This window comes from Danio aesculapii, chromosome 3 (genome assembly GCF_903798145.1).
Source record: "Danio aesculapii chromosome 3, fDanAes4.1, whole genome shotgun sequence".
NCBI classification, from domain to species: Eukaryota; Metazoa; Chordata; class Actinopteri; order Cypriniformes; family Danionidae; genus Danio; species Danio aesculapii.
The window spans coordinates 30,830,060-30,852,044 of record NC_079437.1 but is presented as its reverse complement, the minus strand read 5'-3'; the positions used below and the strand labels follow the sequence as shown (position 1 = coordinate 30,852,044).

The window sequence follows — 21,985 nt, the reverse complement described above, 5'->3', positions numbered from 1 at the left end:
ATACACACTTATTCACACACATACACTACGACCAATTTAGCTTATTCAATTAACCTATAGCACTCGAACACATATAGGGCTCGAACCAACGGCCTTTTTGGTGTGAGGTGAATAATGTTATAGTTTTCTATCACTTTCGTACAATCAGTATTTAGTAAATATAAGATAAAATGTCACCAATACCGGTTGAAACGCAAAATAGCTTAAGTTGTTTTAAAATGTATGGAAAGAGTGTTAAAAGAAGTCTTACTCTTTAATTTCACTCTCTGATTCCCATATAAATGATGTAAAGTTAAAAGAAATTTGCATAAATGTCATGTGTTTCTGGACAAAACACATAAAAGTTCCAGTCATTAAGTTGTTAAACAAATTAAAATGAAATTAATGATTTTATTGGTTTATAACTTTATTATCTTTTATCATGGCATGTTTATTATCTTATTATTTATTAACTGCCCCAATCTCTTGCAATGGCGTTTATAATTGCAGTTTATAATAGTTAATAGTATAATTGGAGTTTATAATAGCAGCTGCAGTGATGCAACGACTTTACCAGTTAGTGATTGGCTCTTTTATTTAGGAGGCGGGACTAATTATTGAGTACTGCACTTTGTCCTTTTCAAAGTTTAGTATTTCTATAGTGTTTTATAATAACAAATTGTGAGGGTCTTGACTTACCAATGACATTTAGTGTCACTGTGTGTTGGGCTGAACTTTTGCGATCTCGTACGAATATTGTGTAACGCCCAGAGTCTTCAGGAACTGCTTCGGAAATGACCAGAGAACTGTTTTCATCACAGGACTCGATCAGAAACCTGGAGCTTTCCTCCACCTTCAGAAAGACAAATTGTTATGCACACAACCAGTACAATGAATTGTATGTCTTAATTGTGCTGTGTTGTAACTATGTACCTCTTTTTTGTTAAAGACCCAGCAAGATGCTACAGGAGAGCTACCTTTGAAGAAACACTCTAGACGGGCCGTTTCTCCGACTCGCACCTCCAACCGGTCTGATGGATCCACAAACTGCAGAGGAGGTGCTGTAAAACATGACACTTACTATGAGACCTCAATGATTCTTCATTGTTTCTCATCAAAACTGAATGCTTACGTTTGTACATATAAGCATTGTACTACACATCTTGCTTAAATGTAAAAAGTTATATACAGTGCTCGAATTTGGGGCGGATGGCATCCCCCTTATGGAAAAAAATGACAAAAAGCATCCCCTTTTAAAACCTTTAGATAAACAACAGTGTCATTCATTCATTTATTTTCTTTTCGGCTTAATCCCTTTATTAATCTGGGGTAGCCACAGCGGAATGAACTGCCTAAACAACAGTGTGTGTAATGTAAAACTTACCATGCAAATTAAATATTCAAATTCTCTATTTATGGTAATTTTTGACTTATAAACAATTACGATTGGCCAATCAAAACTCAGTATTGTAATAAAGCACCACACACAAGCACAATACAGTTCATTGCATCATTTCATGAGATTTTTACAAATTCTAAGAGCAGTTTAGACGAAACTTTTCTTCTTGCATTCTTTAAAAAGAAGAGAACAGAAGGTTTGATATTTAGTTGTTTAATATTATAAATTTATGTTGCACCTGCCGTGCATAACTGCATATCAGAACAGTTTAGGCAGTTTGATGCGAGTGTAATTAAGCTGTTCTGTATTCACTGTAAAACACAGTTAACAGGGCTTGCTTTAGCTTGCTTGAGCAAGATTCACCATTAATATCTAAGTTACAGCAGATTCTAGGTTTCCTGTTTCTAAAATGAATCATTATTATTATCCCTAAAATCAGAAACATTTTTAGAATTACTGTTGTCCAAATGTTGCTCCATTTTCTTGAAAACGCTTCCAAACAGCTCAGCTGCTGTACATCTCCATACCATGTTTTGTTTATGAATGAATCTTGAGCTTTGATATGAGACAATGATTCAGTTGTCCATTCAGAAAGACATTTGCTAACAAATGCGATGCAACTTTTTTTTTTTTCTTTGCCATCTTTGTTGTGTCAAGAGGAGTTTTGTTGATTTAATCTGATTGTAAGATATTCTTCCTGATATTATTTCAGTTTATATAAAAAAGCTAATGTAGTTGGGCCACATAAGGTAAACAGAGTGTTGTAAATAAAAAGATACATTTTTATTTAGTCAATCAAGCTGGTAGTCATACCGGTAGACTTACTTTGTCAATTAATTAAATGTTCTTTTTTTATGATTTGAAATTTTTTATTGATTTTTATTATTTCAAATAATGCACTTGAATATCAAATAGAGAGCATTAAAATAGAAACAGAACAATACAAAATAAATAAATACAATAAATTAAAAACGTCATATAAATTGAGTAAGTAAACCAAATCAAAACTCATACAAAGAAAAAAAAAAAGGGGGGGGGGGGTTGCTACTATCATAGCCTTACTTATTATTTTGTCTTGTTACATGTTTGTTAACATTGTGGGTCGCAGAAATTTCGAAATTTTCCCCATTTATCAAAATAAATTTCAATTCTTCCATGTAAACTGCAGGAGAGTTTTTTCAAAAGCTGCAACCCATCCTAACTCTAAGATCCACTCGGAAGTCTACTGGAAGATTTCCAGTTTTTAACAATCACCCGTCTGCCTAGCATGACACAGCTCTGTATCCACTGTAATTCAGCTTTATTCATGTGGCTTAAGGGACAGGGATCACCATACTGGGTCTGCAATATCTTTACAAGGTATTCATGCACCTCTCTCCAAAATTGTTGGACTTCTGGGCATTGCCATGATACATGAAATAGGTCACCTGCTATTAATTGTTCCTTTTCATTTCATGATTTTTATAAAAATTACATGCTTAAGATTGTTAATGGTTGGTGGTTATTTAAAAAAAGCATTTTCTCAAATAAAACATGTATTTAGACCGATTTTGTTTTCATTGTGTGTGTGTGTAGCCACAGGACACCACCCAACCCAACCCCCCCTCAAATTTTTTAAAACTAAAAAGTAGAAAGCAGAGTTGTTTATTATATATTCTAATATATTCAGACATTAAGTTGTTATAGTATATGAAGTGATTGAAAAAAACACAAACAGGACAACAAAATAATATTTATTTTATAATATTATAAATTAAAGTAACAAGCAAATACGGAGAGCATTGTCATTAATATTGTAATAATGTAATTATTGTAATTTTGTGATAATTATAATTGTAATAAAAAGTTTTTATATTATATTATATTATATTATATTATATTATATTATATTATATTATATTATATTATATTATATTATATTATATTATATCATATTATATTATATTATATTATATTATATTATATTATATTATATTATATTATGAAACCTTAAAATTGCAAGTACACATTTTATGAAAAAAAAAAATATATATATATACAAAATATATTACACAAAATTGTGTACAGTGCATTGCTGTAAAAGAAAACCATTGATACTCTTCCCCTATCAAACTTCATAATTATTTACATATTATAATTTATAGCTCACTCAAAGCACTTAGCTCTGGCACAATACTGCATACATGATACTGTATATGTGAAAGCAAGCTGAAATGTCAATTATTCAAATCAACACACTCAAATGAGTTTGTCTGGCTTGATAAAAGCCTGCTCTGCTAATGACCTCATGGTCTTCAAACAGACCTATTATTATGGTATTATTACAGGCCGACCACAGATAGCAGTGCGCTTTACATGAAAGACCAAAAGACTGAAAGTAAACACCCTTCCTTCAGTGTTTCACTTCTCAGCCCTGTTACAAACAGAAAAGTACCAAAGAATAGACTCATTACATGGCAAATTTCTGTTTTTAAATGCTCGGTCTGGTCTGTATGTGGACAGATTAAACTGCTGATCTATTTTTAAAGTTAGAGATAAACACACGCTATATCATCTAAGCCATAATTTGATGTTAAATGCTGTTTTTTTCAAAGAATACTCCTTCAGGCTACAACGATTGTAGTATTTAAGGTGAAACTCTGCAGATTAAAACTTTTTTTATGCACCTGTCAATTTTGAGATTTCAGGCCCTTTGGCTTTTTCAGACTCGTATAAAGAAAAATAGACTTTAAAGTGCTTTAACTTTTGTTGCACATTATCAATCTGTGTCTTTTTCAATTGTAATTGCAATACTATATTTTTCTCCTAAACTGAGCCTTAAATCTTCACTTTAATTTTCACCACAGTTGTAATTTATTCAATCATATCTGTAAGACCTGTTTAAGATCATATCTGTTAAAGATGTTCATATATAATCTAACTGATTATATATTCATTAATTCATTACATTTCTTTCGGCTTAGTCCCTGATTATTCAGGGGTCACCACAGCAGAATAAACCGCCAATTATTCCAGCAAATGTTTTACACAGCGGATGCCCTTCCAACCGCAACCCATCACTGGGAAACACCCATACACACTCATTCACACACATAGGCTACACCACGGACAATTTAGCTTACCCAATTCACCTACAGCGCATGTCTTTGGACTTGTGGGGGAAAGCGGAGCACCCGAAGGAAATCCACGCGAACACGAGGAGAACATGCAAACTCCACACAGAAATGCCAACTGACCCAGCCGAGGCTCAAACAGGTGACCGTCTTGCTGTGAGGCAATCATGCTACCCATTGCACCACCGTGACGCCCCATACAGACTTATATACAACTCAAAAACAAACAAACACTATATCCACAATATATAATATAAGGCCTATAATGAGGCTTCTTCCCAGTAATATAGGAAAGTATGATGATGACTATTATTGGTAACACTATAAAATAATGGTCCGTTATTTAGTAAACAATCTTGTCTAATTTACTAATACATTATTGAAATCCAAATTCATAACATTAGTTAATGCACCGTGAGTTAACAAGAACTAACAATAAACACCTAGCATTAACAAAGATGAATAAATACTGTAGTAAATGTATTGCTCATTGTTTGTACATGTTAGTAAATACATCAACAAACATTAACTAATGGATCAATTTTTTTCAAAGTCTATTGCTTAACTTTTATCACCTGCAATGTCTTGGCTTAAAAGAAATAAAGACGATCATTTGTTGCCAGGTCATAAAATACTGCTTCCTGTTTTACTGTATACAAAACAACCTGGAAACTAAGATCACTGAAGTGAAACACAGTCTGCTTGGAGCAATTAAGTGACTCTTTTGAAGCAGGTCACAGTGGTTTGCTCTTTAACTCTCAATTGCAGAAACAAGGATTCAAATTCATTGAATGCGATTAGAATATTAAGAAAAGCAGGTGAGGGTGTGGAAGGCTCGAGATCAAGAAATGAGGAAGGAAAGAGAAAATCTTCACTGGAATTCAGAAAAATGTTGCGTAATATTGTGAATTAATGGCGAATTAATGTATAGTAGGATGGATAAGTGCTTGAATGAAGGAATAAGGAACTAAAAAGGTGCAAAAGTTGAAATGAAAGTATAAGACAGACATAATGAAAGCCTTACCTGTACCTGAGCTGCTCCTCCGCTTGACATGCACTTCTGTAAAAACACAGACGCAGCAGACAAATATGTCAAGAATTCTGCGGGTGCATTTGTGTTTAAGAGATAACATAAGCTTTGACTATCATGTATAGGAGGAGTCATGCAATCAGGTGTGTGTGTGTTTAAGAAAAATAGTCAACAAAAAGGAAATGCTGAACATAACCGCACTATTTTTATCTGGATATAAAACAATTATCTGATTTTGGCAGGTCTTCAAATTTGGAAAATAAAACTTCAGATGAACAACAATGTAAAGCTTTTACAAAAAATGAAAAAAAAACAAAAACAAAAACAGGACAATGATCCTAAGCACAGCAGCAAGTCTAAAACAGAACAGCTGAAAAAGAAAACAAACAAGCAAACAAACAAAAAAGGCATGGTGTTGCAACAGTCCAGTCAAAGTACAGAGCTCAACATGACTGAAATGCTGTGGCAAAAATATATTATAAAATATATGTATATAAAACGTATTTTAATAACTCGGATAGCTGAAATAAAATGTCAAAGAGTGAATTAAATGGTTTTAATAGCTTAATAGTAAATATTACTATTACTGTTTTCATAGTCATTGTATTTTCTGGTCATTTATTAAGCGAGAGAGATGCATTGCAAGAGACATTACAAGAATTCATTGAAAAGGATATTTTTATTATCACTTTTTAATCATAAGCTGTTTTAATAAAACAGAAACAAAGGGAAGCAATAAAATAAATAAAGAAAAAAAGAAGAATTAATAAATAAAACTAAATAATAAATAAAAAATAAATAAAAATAAAAGATCATTTGGGAAATATTTAAAAAAGAAAACAAAAATCAAAGGGGGACTAATAATTGTGACCTCAACTGTATATATTTTTTGTTAGAATTTTTTTGTTAAATTAAATTAGCTTATTTAGTGTTTTTATTTAGGGTTTAAAATGAATTGAACAAGAGGAATATAATTAAAGAAATTTGTCAATTTAATAATAAATAATCTGGATGTGGATATTCACTAGTTTGTGGTCAGTTTTTTTAATTATTAATTTTATTTAATCATTTAAATAAAATTATTCTGATTCATCAAGGTGGCATTAATTAAATGTAATTTTATTTTTAAATTGTTAAGTACTTATTTATTGACTAATAATAATTAACATAATAACAATAATAATTAATATTAGAGTGATTTCTGAAGGATCATGTGACTCTAAAGACTGGAGTAATGAAGCTGTAAATTCATCTTTAAAATATCACACACAAATTTAAAATTACACTTAAATATAAAGTACTTTTGAACAGTTATTTTATAGTGCAATAACATTTCACAATTTGTACTGTATTTTTGAAGAAATAAATGCAGCCTTGGTGAGCAGGAGAAGCTTATTTTAAAACATTTAAAAATCCTACTAACCTTAAACTTTTGACCGGTAGTGTGTATTTTTATTTATTTATTTATTTTTGTTAAATTAAATATGCTTATTTAATGTTTGAATTTTTATTTTATTTTTAGTGATTTTAGTTTTAAATGAAATTAAATGAACATGAGAATATAAGTTTAACAAATATGTCTATTTAATAATAAATAATCTGTCAAAATGTAGATATAAAATGTAAAATTCAAAAGTACAATACATAAAACAAATAAGTATAAAAATATATAGTAATTTAGTAGTCATATAAATTCCTTACAGTGAATTGTATGAAAGTCATTTCAAAACATTTTAGATGCAGTTTAGTAAGTGACAGTACAATAATGACAATAGAGTTTAAAGCTTTGGAGGAACAGAAACATTGCATGTATTAAATTACATTTCCCACACTTGAATGTATGAGATTAATTATCAGACAGGGCTGTAGTTTTCGACGCACCTTTTTTGAGTACTGGAGAGTTTGTTACAGGACTTCCTGTCTGAGGAGACTCTGGGGCCTTACAAACACTTGTGTCCTCTGATGTCCCGTTCAGCAGGTCAGGAGTGTGACAATGAGCCTGAGATTTGTTGATAATATTGTTGTTGACCCCAACAATTGATTCATAGTCTTTTGATTCATTTTGGTTTGAAGAAATTGGGCAATATGGTGTGGTATAATAACAATAAGAAAGAGAAAGAGAGAGAGAGAACAACATTAGAATTAACATTAAAAACCTATGTAAAAGTTTTGTTCCACCAAACTATTTAATTTATCAACTATTTACGTAACCTCAAATGGTTATAAACCTTTAAGACTTTCTTTCCTCTGTTGAACACTAAAGAAAATATTTTAAAGAGCTGGAAACTGGTAACTATTGACTTGCATATTTGTTTCTCCTATGAAAGTCAATGGTCACTGATTGCCAGCTTTCTTCAAAATATCTTCTTTTGCGCTTAACAGACGAAAGAAACTCAACCAGGTTTAGAACAAGTGAAGGGAAGTAAATAATGACCGAATTTAAATTTTTGGGTGAACTATCCCTATAATGCACCTATTTATTAAACACTTCTGTATATTTTACTGCTAGTGTTCGGCATATGGTATTTCATTACACAGCTCTCTGGAATACTGCATTCGGATTAGTCAGTCACACCATCCAGTGGTTTTTCCAGGTTATTCTCTGATAACAACTGGTAAGAATTACCATCTTCTTCCTAGGAGTTTTGCATTTGCTAATAAAACAGCAAACAGCATTTTACTGTTATTTAGTTATGTCATCCATATATCAAAGACCTGATGTCTCCTGTTTCATACGAGCACAGAAACTGCCATCTTGCGTCTCTGCTCTCAGCAGATCAGCTGCTTCTTAGAGTGCCGAATGCTAAGCATAAGCTTATAGGAGACCGAGCCTTTGCTGTAGCTGCTCCCAGGACTATAGAATGCACTGCCTCTTTACATTAGGCAGGTCCCTTCATTGTCTTAGTTCAAATCCCATCTTAAAATCTTTTCTTTATTTTAAATATGTTTTATAAGTGTTATGTTGTGAACTCATTGTAATGTACAGCTCTTTGGGCTGCTCTTTAGTGGTTGTTAAGTGCTTTATAAATAAAGTTTGGATTGTAATATATTGTACACTAATAGTTTATAAGATAACAAATTAATAGGATTTTTTATCAATATAGTCTGAAATTAATATATCTTGTACTCACAATTATTTGGTGAAAAGCTGTGTAATAAGCGGTGGGACTGTACTGTAGCACTTAAAGTAGTATTTCACCCAAAAATGAAAATTCTGTGTTTTACATTCAGCCACTTACTTATGTGGGAAGTAGCTGTGTAATAAGTGGCATAAAGCACATCCAGCTGGTTGTTAATGCAAAATAATTCAAGACTTTGATCACCCTGTTAGTGTTTATCCCTTTCATACACATTTTAACCTTATTTACACTAAAGACTTCATATTAATAACTTAACCTCCTAGGGATTGAGTGTCCACATTTAAGTAAACAGCACATTTTAGCTCTTAAGTGGCTATTTAAAATACTTTTAATGTTTTATATTTTGTTACAGACATACAGCGTCATCCTGCAACTGTTTTGCAGCATATGAAATGTCCTAAACACCATTTTTAACTGTCCAAAATGGGAAAAAAAATTTATGTTAAATATGCATTAAAAAAATCTGGAAAAAGTGTTTTATGCACGAGTCCACATATATGGACATCATTTTTCTCTAAAAGTACATCATATCAAAAGATGATACTTAGGTTTTTATTCTAATTAGGTTCTAATAAGCCCAAATAGCAAGGAGAAATAAAAAATTCATGTTAAAAAACACCTTGGGCCTTAAGAGGTTAAAGATATTAATTCTAATTATTACCAAAATGTTACTTTTGAAAAGACTCAGTCGAAGTTACAGATTTTAACAACCACATCTGATGGAAAAGGTCAATTTATTATTTAATTAATGATTTATTTAGATTTGATTTAGAATTATTAAATTATTAGAGTTCTTAACACTATGACAAAATGATTATTTGAAGAACTTATCACAAGTTATTTTGGTAATCGTGAAGGTTATTTTATGGCATCACTGTTTATATTTTTTCAGATGCACTCACACTAGGCTGTCCAATGGCCGGACACATTTCCCGGTTTGTTTGACAACTAAAGGAGGTGTACCAGAGCGTGGTTTGGTTGGGCTTTGGCGTGGTACACTTGTTGTGTGAGTACAAAGCGCGCCTGAGCCCGAAACTAAAGATGCGACGTCACTTTTAAGGGACTGCTTAATATGGATTAATTAATCATTCTTACTTTTCAATGAACACAAACTGTCATAGCTTATTAAAGATGCAACCCCCTCAGCTGCTCCTTCAGCAATACGTGCAGCACAATGACTTTATGAACATTTATGAGCGTCAACATTTTTGGATCTGTTCGGCAAAATATTTGACTGTGTGTCAGTGCATCCCAAACGACTAAATTGATTTAACTAAAGCAATCTCTACTGTGCTGAGAGAGAGCACGTCTATTCCTGTTAAACTGAAGAGTCGCATCATCGATGACGTAAGCGTGCTCCGACTCCGAAGGCAAAATGCAGTGTGAGTGCAAGCCGTTGGGGGAGAGGGGATGTGCTTCGGCGTGGTTCAAGGCAACTGTACCTAATTTGAGTAAACCCTTACAGTGTAGCCACTAATTTACCAACTTGGAAGTCTCTGATGATCTCTGATCAGTTTGGAAAGGAATCAGATATATGCATTGGCAGCCTGACTTTAGCCTATTAAGTCTTTTGCCATTAAAAATCAACAGTAGTGAATGCCATCTACGCCAACTGCAGTCCAATTCACTTTGTAAATCACACCATTTTTAATTCTGTTTCAACCTGTGCTTTTTTCCATCTATCATAGGTTGTTTATTATAAGTAAATAACTTAATTGCAGATATCAGATATGTATATATAACAGATTATAAATGGCCATTAAAGGGTTAGTTCACCCAAAAACGAAGATTCTGTTAGTAATTACTCACCTTTTTGTTATTCCATACCCCCGAGACCATCATGCAAACAATGTTTTTTGGTATTTTTCTTGAGTGAGCTGGGAGCATTTTGCTGTCTATTGAGAATGAGGGCGCTCTCAGATTTCACCTAAAATGTCTTAATTTGTTTTCTGTAGAAGAATGAAGGTCTCAGGGGTTTGAAACAACATGAGGGTGAGTAATTAATAACATAATTTTCAATTTTTGGGTGAACTAACCCTTTAAGTCCTGCAGTGTAAACATGGCTGTAACTTGCCTCTTACACACACTGCTGCACTGCTGGATGTTTTTCCGGCTGTGTTTTCAGCCATGCAGGTATAAGCCCCAGCATCTTCTGGCAGACACTCCCTCACTACCAAAGTCACTTTTTCTTCCTCTAATGAAGATTTACCAAATCGTACAGTCTCGCCTAAAAATGGTAGAAAGGTTGATTTTACAGGGAACTTACATATAAACTAAATAAAATACACATTCAGTATGTACACAATTCTACACATATATTTATAGTTAGTGCACATATTTAGACTACTCAGAAGTTAGCAAAATAAGTATTATGAACTTTGTAAAAAGTAAAAACAACTGGGCTCACCATTATGAAGCCAGGAAATGCTGATTGGCTGGCTCCCAGTGATACTTCCTTTCAATGTGATGTCATTTCCTTCATCCACTATACAGTCCTCGAGGGGCTTAGTGAAAAGAGGTGGATCCTGATGCCTTGTGTGGTTGTAATTGCCATTCACTAGATTGACAGAGGAAAGCAGAATGAGATTAGTCGTACAACATATCTGTATATCATATAAGTATGTCTGTTATACAACAGAATTTGCTGTGGAAGGACAAGTGACTTTTTCTGTTAGATACAAATAAGTAGGGAAGAAGTGACTAAGTCGTTGAATTGCTCACTTATTTGTTCGTAAGCACTGATTCATTGAGATTGACACCATTGTTTGTTGCCCAAAAATGTGGAAGTGGAAGACTTGAAGTATTTTAATTGCCGGCATATTAGATAAAGTAGTTGCAAAGCTGCCAGTAAAGCAGACTTGTTTTTAGCCTACATTTTAGAATCCAGATTTATTTTGTATGTAGCAATTCTATCCTCTGAATTCCTATTTTACTTCTCGAAATACTGTCAAAAATGCTGGCTTCCACACAATCAATTTGTGTTGGGACGACATGAAGGATTTAAGGTAACCTATTAGTTTTTTACAGATTTAAGTGGATTGAACATAACACAATTATGTTGTTGCAAAGAAAAAACTCAAGAATTGTGTTGTTTCAGCTTACTTTAAATAAGTAGTTTGAGCAAACAGAAAACACCATTTTTTGAGTGAATCGTCACTTTTATACTTCAGAATTTGGAGTTTGTATCTTGCGATGTTGATTTTTGTTCTATAGAATTTCATGTTTACATATCATAATTCTGCCTTCTTTCACACTTTTTTTCTTGCGAATTTTGTATTTACATCTTGCAAATATGACTTGTTATTTTTGTGCGTCTTTATCTTATTACAATCACCAGCGATCTAATCTATGCAGATCGCTGGTGTACATGCGGATCACTGGAGAACTCCACACTGAAGAACTACATATCCAATCATGCACCGCTCACACGCACCTGTTCCGGGTTCCATTGATCACACACACACAGCCGGGGAATCGTTATGAACTGATTACATGGGCTATATACACAGCACACACGCACACCTCTTGGCTGAGTCTTGTTATACTGATTACGACATGTTTCCTTTGCCTTGCCGTGTTTGACCCTCGATTTGTTCTGTTTGTTTACGTTGCTTGCTGCCCGTACTGACCTGTTTATTGACCACGAATCTGGATTCTCTGCTTGTATCTGTTCGACCATTGCTTGCCTGACCATTCTCATAGTCAACCTGCATTTGGATCCTGAACTCTGTTGTCAGCGTCCTTCACATTACAAATCCCACAGTCCTGATATTTTCTTTGAGTTATAAGTCTTAATCTTTCAATTCTGGCTCATATTTTTGAGTATACTTGTTTCTGTTCTTACATTTTTCCTCGGATATGGAAGTGTGGATCTCACAATTCAGTTTTTTTATTACAATAGCAAAATTGTAAATGTGCAATTCAGTACAAAAAAGCCAGAATTAGCTTTCACAAACTGACAATTTTGTTGTCAGATGTAAAAAATAATTATTGCCTAATGTTTTATACCATAGAGGAAACGCGCTTCCATAAAATACTGGTTAAGATCATTCTTTTGTGCAGTAATGACAGGTTAATATTAGACTCGTGAATACAGTAATGTTAAACAATAAGCTCTAGCAGGACGAAGCTTGAATGCATACTAAACAGTTGCTGTATCTTTCAACATCATCGCTATCACACCTTCTGTCCAGTGCCACCAGAAGCAATACTTATTTTACAAGTCACATGAGTACAGCAAAACTCAAACTCAAATGATCAGCAGATGTGCAACAAAATAAGTTGTAACTCAAATTAGCAGCCTGAAAACTGCGATTTGCTAGCCTTTAACCTCATCTGACATTCCTCTAACAAACCCGTTTCATCTTAAAATAGTGCCACATATCTTTTATACAAGGACCTGGGTGGAGCGTCATATATTATAATTAACCTTTCAAAAGTATGTGTTTGAATATAGTGACCTTATAAAATAACAGGGCTCCTTTGTACTTTTTAGTTTGCAGGGTTTGTCCATTTGAAGCAGAATCTTGATCAATTAATGTGGTCTTTTTAAAGTCATTCTGGCGAGGGACATACTGCATGACATATAATTTCATTTAAAAGAACAAGTCCATCTAGTCCTCTTAACAATGGAGCAAACGCTTTTGTTATCACTGACTTGATAGATCACATGGTTCTCTTTTGACCTGACCTAATGTAACCATGTCATCCTTGTTTGTTAATGCAAACACAGTTTTTTGTCTGGTTGTTACAGCAACACTATACACCGAAAACATTTAAATGGTGGCTTTTTTACTGACAGGAAAAAACTGAAATGGTGTTAGTTTTTTTCTTTGCACTCTGACCATCTTGTTAAGATTGATAAGATCTAAGAAATGAACGGAAGGAACTGGAGTGTTGTAATCACACTGAAGAGCACTGCCATCAAGCATGCATGTCCCATCCTAACCACTGCTCTAGATACAAAACAAAAGTCTGCAGTACAGATTTGCAAGGAAGGAATTTCCTGCAAATAGTGACATGTTGGCTGGTCAGTAATTTAGATCCTGAGGCACTTAAGATAAGGTAGGGTCCATAAATCTGGGGCCACTTTGAGAATGTGCACTTTTGTTTTCACTTAAGTACACGTTAAGGAAATACACAGAAAAGTATTTAGGATTTCGCAACATCTATAGTGAAAGTACAAACTAAGTAAAATTAAGAAAATAAAATGATTAAAACGCTTTTACTATTAACATAAAATGCCAACCTGTGCTTCCTGTCATGACATATTAAAGGGATAGTTCACTCCAAAGTAAAATTGTACTCACTATTTACTCTCCCTCGAATGGTTCCAATCTTTTATGCAACCCAGGCTCATTCTGAAAATGTACCTCTATATACATTTCTGGAGAGTTTCAAATACATCCCAGGAGCTGCTTTTTTTTTTTTGCAGTTTTTGTTTTCGCGAATCCACCAGATGCCAATGTGTATGCATTTTCAGATCTTAAATTTCTCTCTCGAGTGAAATTTGCGCCCACTGTCGACTGACTGACTGACTGACTGACCAATCGACTGACCCACCCTCCTCCAGCCCAACCAATAGTGTTTTCAAAGGCACAGATTGACCCGAACACCCACTTCCCTAAACCCAACCGACAGCTTTAAAAAGCGATCCAGAAAAAGAAAAGCCCTTGCCTGATTTTTTTACCACAATTTCAGACTTTACCACATTCTCACCCTGTTATTTACTTGTTTATGTTATTTTTTGGCTTCTGCTTTTGTCTTATCTGCTTTCTGGAACTGTTCTTCTCTAGACTTAAACCCTGTCGTCGTGGTCAACTCCTCTCTGCATCTCAAGTCTGCTGACGTACATGGCGAGCTACCAGACAAACTGGTAACAGCGGAAAAGCCGTCCACATGGAGGTAAGCCCAGTAGAATTAGTTTTAAAGACAAAATGCAACAATACGGTACGTACTTCTGGTTACATAATTCGCAATCTCCTGAAATGTATTTTGGGCTACGTTTTCAGAATGAACCTACTGTCATGGATTGGTCAGGCTCTCACGACCCCCACTCACGAAGATCACCATCACCTGACTTCTAATGAGCACACAGCTGCATCACATTCACGAGCACCAGATAAAAGCACAGCACTCCAGTCGCTCATTGTCCGGGCTCGTCTCGACGAAAGCGGACAACTGAGCGACCACTCAGCGTAGTCATCCTCAGCTAAAACAAACGATTTACTTACCTGTTCTCTTTGTATTCCTCCTAGTCTTCCTGGTCCTCCCGAATCGTCCTGTCTTCCAGTCCTTCCAAGTCTGTGTCATCCTCTGTCAGCTGTATCTGGTGTGTGCTGTCCATCCTCGTGTATTCCTGTTACCCAGCCACGGAGGAAAAGACCCCAACATCATTCCTGATCCTCCTGGCTATCCTTCATGTGCTCCTTGTTGTCATTTAATAAACACCCTAACGTTTCCTTACCTCTGTCTCCTGTCCGCTTCATAACAGAAGCCCGGACCTATAACGACGACAACATGAGCACCCCCGATCACCTTCAAGAGCTGGTGGACCAGTTGAAGCGGATTCTACAGCCACCAGCTCCACTTTCCAACGCACCACCAGCACCGAGCACTTCCGCCTCCACAGTTTCTTCTTCGGCCCTTCCTTCCAGTCCCATGGCCCGACCAGCGCCCTACTCAGGCGGAGCGGGGGAGTGCAATGGTTTTCTGTTACAATGTTCCCTCATATTCGAAATGCAACCTTCTCTATATCCCACAGATAAGTCGAAGATCGCCTACATCGTATCTCTACTCTCTGGACCTGCACTTAAATGGGCTGAGACGATCTGGAACCAAGCCGGGCCGGTCATGAATTCCATCACTACCTTCACGGAGTATTTCAAAGAGGTGTTTGGACGTTCTGATGGGGAAGTAGCCGCTGGAGAGCAGCTGTATCATCTAAAGCAAGGTACTCTATCTACACAGGAATATGCTCTCCGGTTTCGCACTCTAGCAGCTGCAAGTGGATGGAATGAGAGATCGTTGTTGACCACGTACCGGCTCGGCTTGGAACCCACTCTCCGAATCCAACTGGCCACATTAGATGATACAATGGGTCTGGAGAGATTCATCCAACATTCTCTCCGATGTTCCGATCGTCTCCGTTCCTATCAACAGGACACCATCACCCCCTCGTCTGCACTCCTCCAATCGCCTGAGTCAACAGCCTCTCCAGAACCAGAACCCATGATAATAGAGTCTGGAAGACTGACATCAGCGGAACGACAGAGGAGGCTGACCCGGGGTCTGTGTCTATACTGCGGTGTCAGTGGACACACCCGTATGGAGTGTCCCCTTCGTCCCATTCGGACTTCAGTGAGTGTATTCAGTACGAATATTGAACAATGTAAACCACTTACTACCACCGTACAAATAACTACTGCCTCTATTTCTCTCCTTGTCACAGCCCTCATCGACTCCGGGTCAGCAGGGAACTTCATCTCCCAATCCCTCTGTCGTCAACTCCACCTCCGTACTGAGGCGTCCTCGCATATATACCAGATACAACCGATAACCCAGTGCACTCGATCTTCGACCCGTATCCATCGACAATGCGAAGACATCCTTCTTCAAGTGGGGTTGTTACATCAAGAGAGGATTCAATTTCTGGTTCTGGAGGGTGCAAATATGGACATCATTCTAGGGCGCCCGTGGCTGGTGAAGCACGATCCCATCATCTCTTGGGGCACAGGAGAGATAAAGAAATGGGGATCTGGATGTACACCTGCCTGTTTTCCAAATCTCCCTCTTCAAGGTCGGAACCCCATTTCTTTGTTTGCAACATCGGTCGAGAGCCCTCCTGAGAAGCAGTCTATCCACATTCCTAAGGAGTACAGCTCCTTTCATGATGTCTTCTGCCCCAAGAGAGCTTCCCAGCTACCGCCGCATCGGCCATGGGACTGCGCGATCGACCTAGTTCCAGATGCCCAGTTGCCAAGAGGTAGGATCTACCCGCTCTCGCTTCCAGAGAATCAGGCAATGGAAGATTACATAAGGGAAGCTCTGAGTCAGGGGTACATACGTCACTCAAAATCACCAGCCGCCTCAAGCTTCTTCTTTGTGGCCAAGAAGGACGGAGGGCTGCGTCCATGCATCGACTACAGGGTCCTAAATAACGGTACAGTAAAATACCGATATCCCCTTCCTCTGGTACCAGCCGCTTTGGAACAGCTCCGAGAAGCTAAAGTCTTCACTAAATTGGACCTCCGCAGCGCGTATAATCTGATAAGAATACGTGAGGGGGACCAATGGAAGACAGCATTCGTGACCCCTACTGGCCACTATGAATATGAGGTCATGCCTTACGGTCTGGTCAACGCCCCCTCCGTATTCCAAAACTTCATTCATGAAGTCCTCCGGGAGTTTCTTCACCACTGTGTAATAGTGTACATAGATGACATCCTCATTTACTCCCGGAGTGAGGCCGAACATCGCCAACACGTTGCGGAGGTCCTACACACATTGAGAGAACATCACCTCTACCTCAAAGCGGAGAAATGCTCATTCCACCAGAAGTCGATTCATTTCTTGGGATACATCATTGACCAAACCGGTATACGTATGGATGGGAAGAAAATTGAGGCTGTTCTATCCTGGTCAGAACCCACTTCCATTAAGGAGCTCCAGAGGTTTCTTGGGTTTGCTAACTTTTATAGACGGTTTATCAAGGACTACAGCAGGATTACATCACCTCTCACTAATCTCCTCAAGGGTAAACCCAAAGGACTGGAGTGGACCAAAGAAGCAGCCGCAGCCTTCCGCCTTCTTAAGAAGGAGTTCACAAGGGCCCCACTCCTGACTCATCCTGACCCAAATCTTCCTTTCGTGGTGGAAGTGGACGCATCCACCACCGGCGTCGGGGCAGTATTATCTCAACATCATGATACACCGCCCCGACTGCATCCCTGTGCCTATTTCTCTCGGAAGTTGAGCCCGGCGGAGCAGAATTACAGCATAGGAGACAGGGAGCTTCTAGCAATCAAGCTAGCCTTGGAGGAGTGGCGTCACTGGTTGGAGGGAGCCAAACATCCGTTCCAGGTGATCACAGATCACAAAAACCTCCAATACATCAAAGAGGCCAAGAGACTATGTCCACGTCAAGCCAGATGGTCACTTTTCTTCTCACGTTTTGATTTCTCCATTTCCTATCGTCCAGGACCCAAGAATCTAAGAGCAGACGCTCTCTCCTCTCGTTTACACGAGCATCACGATCATGAAGAACTCCCAACGAAGATTCTTCCCGAACACATCTCCATTTGTCCGATCACCTGGAACGCTCCTCCAGTCGTTGCCACTCCGGAAGCCCCTGCTCCGCCGGGATGCCCTCCTCATCGGCAGTTCATACCACCTGAACACCGGGTAGATCTGATCCACTCCTTACATACCTCGCTAGGCACTGGACATCCAGGGATCAACAATACTCTCTCGCTAGTATCCCAACGATTCTGGTGGCCAAACATGGCAAGGGATGTGAGGCAATATGTTCAGGGCTGTAAGGACTGTGCCCAATCCAAGAGCCCACGTCATCTACCCGCTGGAAAGCTCCATCCCTTGCCGATTCCGAACCGTCCCTGGTCACACCTAGGAGTGGACTTTATCACTGACCTCCCTTCGTCAGAAGGTAATACCTGTATTCTAGTCATAGTAGATAGATTCTCAAAGTTTGTCAAACTAATCCCTCTGAAAGGTCTTCCCACAGCCTTTGAAACTGCCGACAATATCTTTAATCAAGTCTTCAGGTCATTTGGTATTCCAGAAGATATTGTGTCGGACAGAGGTCCACAGTTCATCTCACGTCTATGGAAAGCCTTCTTCAAGCTCCTAGGTGTGGCCGTCAGCCTCTCTTCTGGATATCATCCCCAAACCAACGGGCAGACAGAGAGGAAGATTCAGGAGGTGGGACGGTTCCTGAGGACCTTCTGCAGTGGTCACCAGAACTCCTGGAGCCAGTATTTGGGCTGGGCAGAATATGCCCAAAATTCACTGCGGCAACCCTCCACCGGACTCACGCCATTCCAGTGCGTCCTGGGCTTCCAACCACCGCTCTTTCCCTGGGATGGCGAACCATCTGATGTCCCCGCAGTGGATCACTGGTTCCGGGAGAGCGAGAGAGTCTGGGACGAGGCTCATCAACATCTGCAGAGGGCAGTCCGTCGAAGCAAGGTAACCGCCGATAGGAGAAGGTCTGAAGAACCCAGATACACACCCGGACAAAAGGTGTGGCTATCCACCCGGGACATACGCATGCGACTGCCCTCTCGCAAGTTAAGTCCCCGATTTGTTGGTCCCTTCACCATCGTGGAACAGGTTAACCCCGTCACCTACAAACTACAATTACCCTCTCACTACCGTATTCACCCTACATTCCACGTATCACTCCTGAAACCCTATCACGATCCTGTTCTTCCCTCCACAGAGCCTGACCACGAAGAGGAACCCCCTCCTCCACTGCTCCTAGAAGAAGGAGCCGTCTACGCAGTGAAGGAGATCTTGCGTTCCCGACGTCGTGGTGGCCAATTGGAGTACCTGGTGGACTGGGAAGGGTACGGCCCCGAAGAAAGGACATGGGTTCCCAGAGCTGATATTCTCGATCCTAGTCTCATGGTGGAGTTTCATGAGAGCCACCCTGAGTTCCCAGCGCCTAGAGGCAGAGGGAGACCACCACGGCGTCGGAGGTGTCGGCCCTCAGGAGCGGGCCCTGGGGAGGGGGGTACTGTCATGGATTGGTCAGGCTCTCACGACCCCCACTCACGAAGATCACCATCACCTGACTTCTAATGAGCACACAGCTGCATCACATTCACGAGCACCAGATAAAAGCACAGCACTCCAGTCGCTCATTGTCCGGGCTCGTCTCGACGAAAGCGGACAACTGAGCGACCACTCAGCGTAGTCATCCTCAGCTAAAACAAACGATTTACTTACCTGTTCTCTTTGTATTCCTCCTAGTCTTCCTGGTCCTCCCGAATCGTCCTGTCTTCCAGTCCTTCCAAGTCTGTGTCATCCTCTGTCAGCTGTATCTGGTGTGTGCTGTCCATCCTCGTGTATTCCTGTTACCCAGCCACGGAGGAAAAGACCCCAACATCATTCCTGATCCTCCTGGCTATCCTTCATGTGCTCCTTGTTGTCATTTAATAAACACCCTAACGTTTCCTTACCTCTGTCTCCTGTCCGCTTCATAACACCTACAGTATGTTGCATTTATGAGTTTCTTTTTTCTGTTAAAACACAAAAAAAGGTTATTTTGAAAAAAGTTTAGAAACCTGTAAACATTGAAACCCATGGTAGGAAAAACAACTCCTGTGGAAGTCAACAGTTACAGGTTTACTTCTTTTGTGTTCAGCAGAAAGAAACTCAACAGGTTTGTGAAAAGTGAAAGGTGAGTAAGTGATGACAAAACTTCAGTGACAGAACCTTTTGTCCCTTTATCCCATTGATTTTTTTTTAAAAGAATGTTTTTTAAATTGATTCAGACAAATTAAAATGAGGTCTTACAATGATATTAGGTCAGATATATATTTTTTTTAAAACAAATGATGTAAATCAACAAAATAGCTTGTATAGATTAGATCAGTAGTTCTCAACTGTGCCCCAGGGCCCAAACAGGAACATACCACACAGGATCACTTACATTTTTAAAATAGTATTTTTATCAAATGATGAACTTTTCTAAAATTATATATGTATTTAATCACAATTATCTGTTGCTGCATTTCTAAAATGCCACCTCTTTAAATCCTAATATTAATGTTGTCATTAATAATAACAGCGACAACAAAAAAATTTAAAGGTATATAAAATGTATAACATACTGTAATAAAATTATTAATTACACATGCTTTATGCAGCAGATGCCGTTCCAGCTGCAACCCATCTCTGGGAAACATTCATACACACTCATTCACACTCATACACTACGGACAATTTAGCCTAACCAATTCACCTGTACCGCATGTCTTTGGACTGTGGGGGAAACCGGAGCACCCGGAGGAACCCATGTGAACGCAGGGAGAACATGCAAACTCCACATAGAAACGCCACCTGACCCAGCCGAGGCTCAAACCAACGACCTTCTTGCTGTGAGGCGACAGCACTACCTACTGCGGCACTGCGTCGCCATTATTAAAATGATATACTGCTTTTAGTTTTTAATAAAAACATCTATAGTTTCTGAAACTTCTATAATCACATGTATAATTGTAATTTATTAAATCTCTGGTTCTGTTTAGTCTTTCAAAACAAAGAGGATCTGTGATCATTTCAGCACAATAGACTGTAAGATTTATTATTATTATTATGAAGTGCCTTTGTTTTACGCAATAGTGGGTCTTCAAATAATAAACTGGAACTGGCTTAGATCAAGTAGAAATATGAGGTGGCAGTTTATTTCTTCAGTGCACTTGAACATCACTCTACAGGCTTATATTTGATATTATAAGTGCCATATAATAGCTAAATACTAGATATTAGAGTTTGTGATTCAGTATTTGATTCATTTTGGGGGAAAAAAGCTAAATTAAAGCATTTTCATTTGGTGTCAGATTTGAATAAGCCTATTTCAATCTGAAATCAATTCAAACAAATAGTAAACAAAGTGTGGGGAATTCCTGAATCAGAATGCACATCATTTCCCTGTCTAAATCTGGCTGAATTCCAGTTGTCACCTGAGGTTACTATCCAAATGCAGCGAAAGTGAAAACAAAGCAGCAAAACATTTTATATCAACTTTGACGACTCTTGACAGGGCTTGTCATAAGATCAATACTTCCTGCAGAGTTCACACATCTAACCACAATTAACATCTTGTTAGTTTTTTAAAGCCAAGTTTCCAGCACACTTGTCCAACCTCATACACACAAACACAAACAGGCGCTCTTGAGAATGCAAATACTGACAGACACAAGACTCAAACACTCATTTGTACATCCACTATAGACGTTTCCAGACTTGCCTGCACTTGATATGTCTTCAGGCTTCTTCAAGACTGGTCGAGACCCCTGTCCATTTGACTGGAAGCCGGACAATTGTATCCTTAAAGTGGACACAAAGCGTGTCTTTCCATCAGCAGTGCTCATTTCTCCTTTCAGTTTTACACCCGCTTCATAAAATCCCAGTCATTTCCCAGCGTTGTTCTCTGATGGCTTGTGTTTTTCTGTGTCGCGCACACATGTCTCTGCTCTGCATCTCTTAGGTTTTGGCTCCTCCTCATCACTCATTCATTGGGGTGTGCAGGCAGGGCTCAGTCCTCTCCACTCTCACACCATTTCAACACATATCTTTA

The 21,985-nt window shown here is 38.3% G+C and overlaps 1 protein-coding gene across 1 annotated transcript in view; it reads right to left on the bottom strand.

Annotated features, from left to right (window-relative positions):
• Positions 1-21,779, bottom strand: part of mylk5 (myosin, light chain kinase 5) — a 36,845-nt gene extending 15,066 nt beyond the window's left edge. Inside the window, exons 1-7 of the mRNA XM_056452699.1 lie at positions 21,656-21,779; positions 11,069-11,218; positions 10,736-10,888; positions 7,403-7,570; positions 5,516-5,551; positions 913-1,040; positions 679-832 (exon numbers count right to left, since the gene is read on the bottom strand). Of these exons, the coding sequence (XP_056308674.1) occupies positions 679-832; positions 913-1,040; positions 5,516-5,551; positions 7,403-7,570; positions 10,736-10,888; positions 11,069-11,218; positions 21,656-21,779 (913 nt within the window). The remainder of the gene's footprint in view (positions 1-678; positions 833-912; positions 1,041-5,515; positions 5,552-7,402; positions 7,571-10,735; positions 10,889-11,068; positions 11,219-21,655) is intronic.
• Between the last annotated feature and the right edge of the window lie 206 nt (positions 21,780-21,985).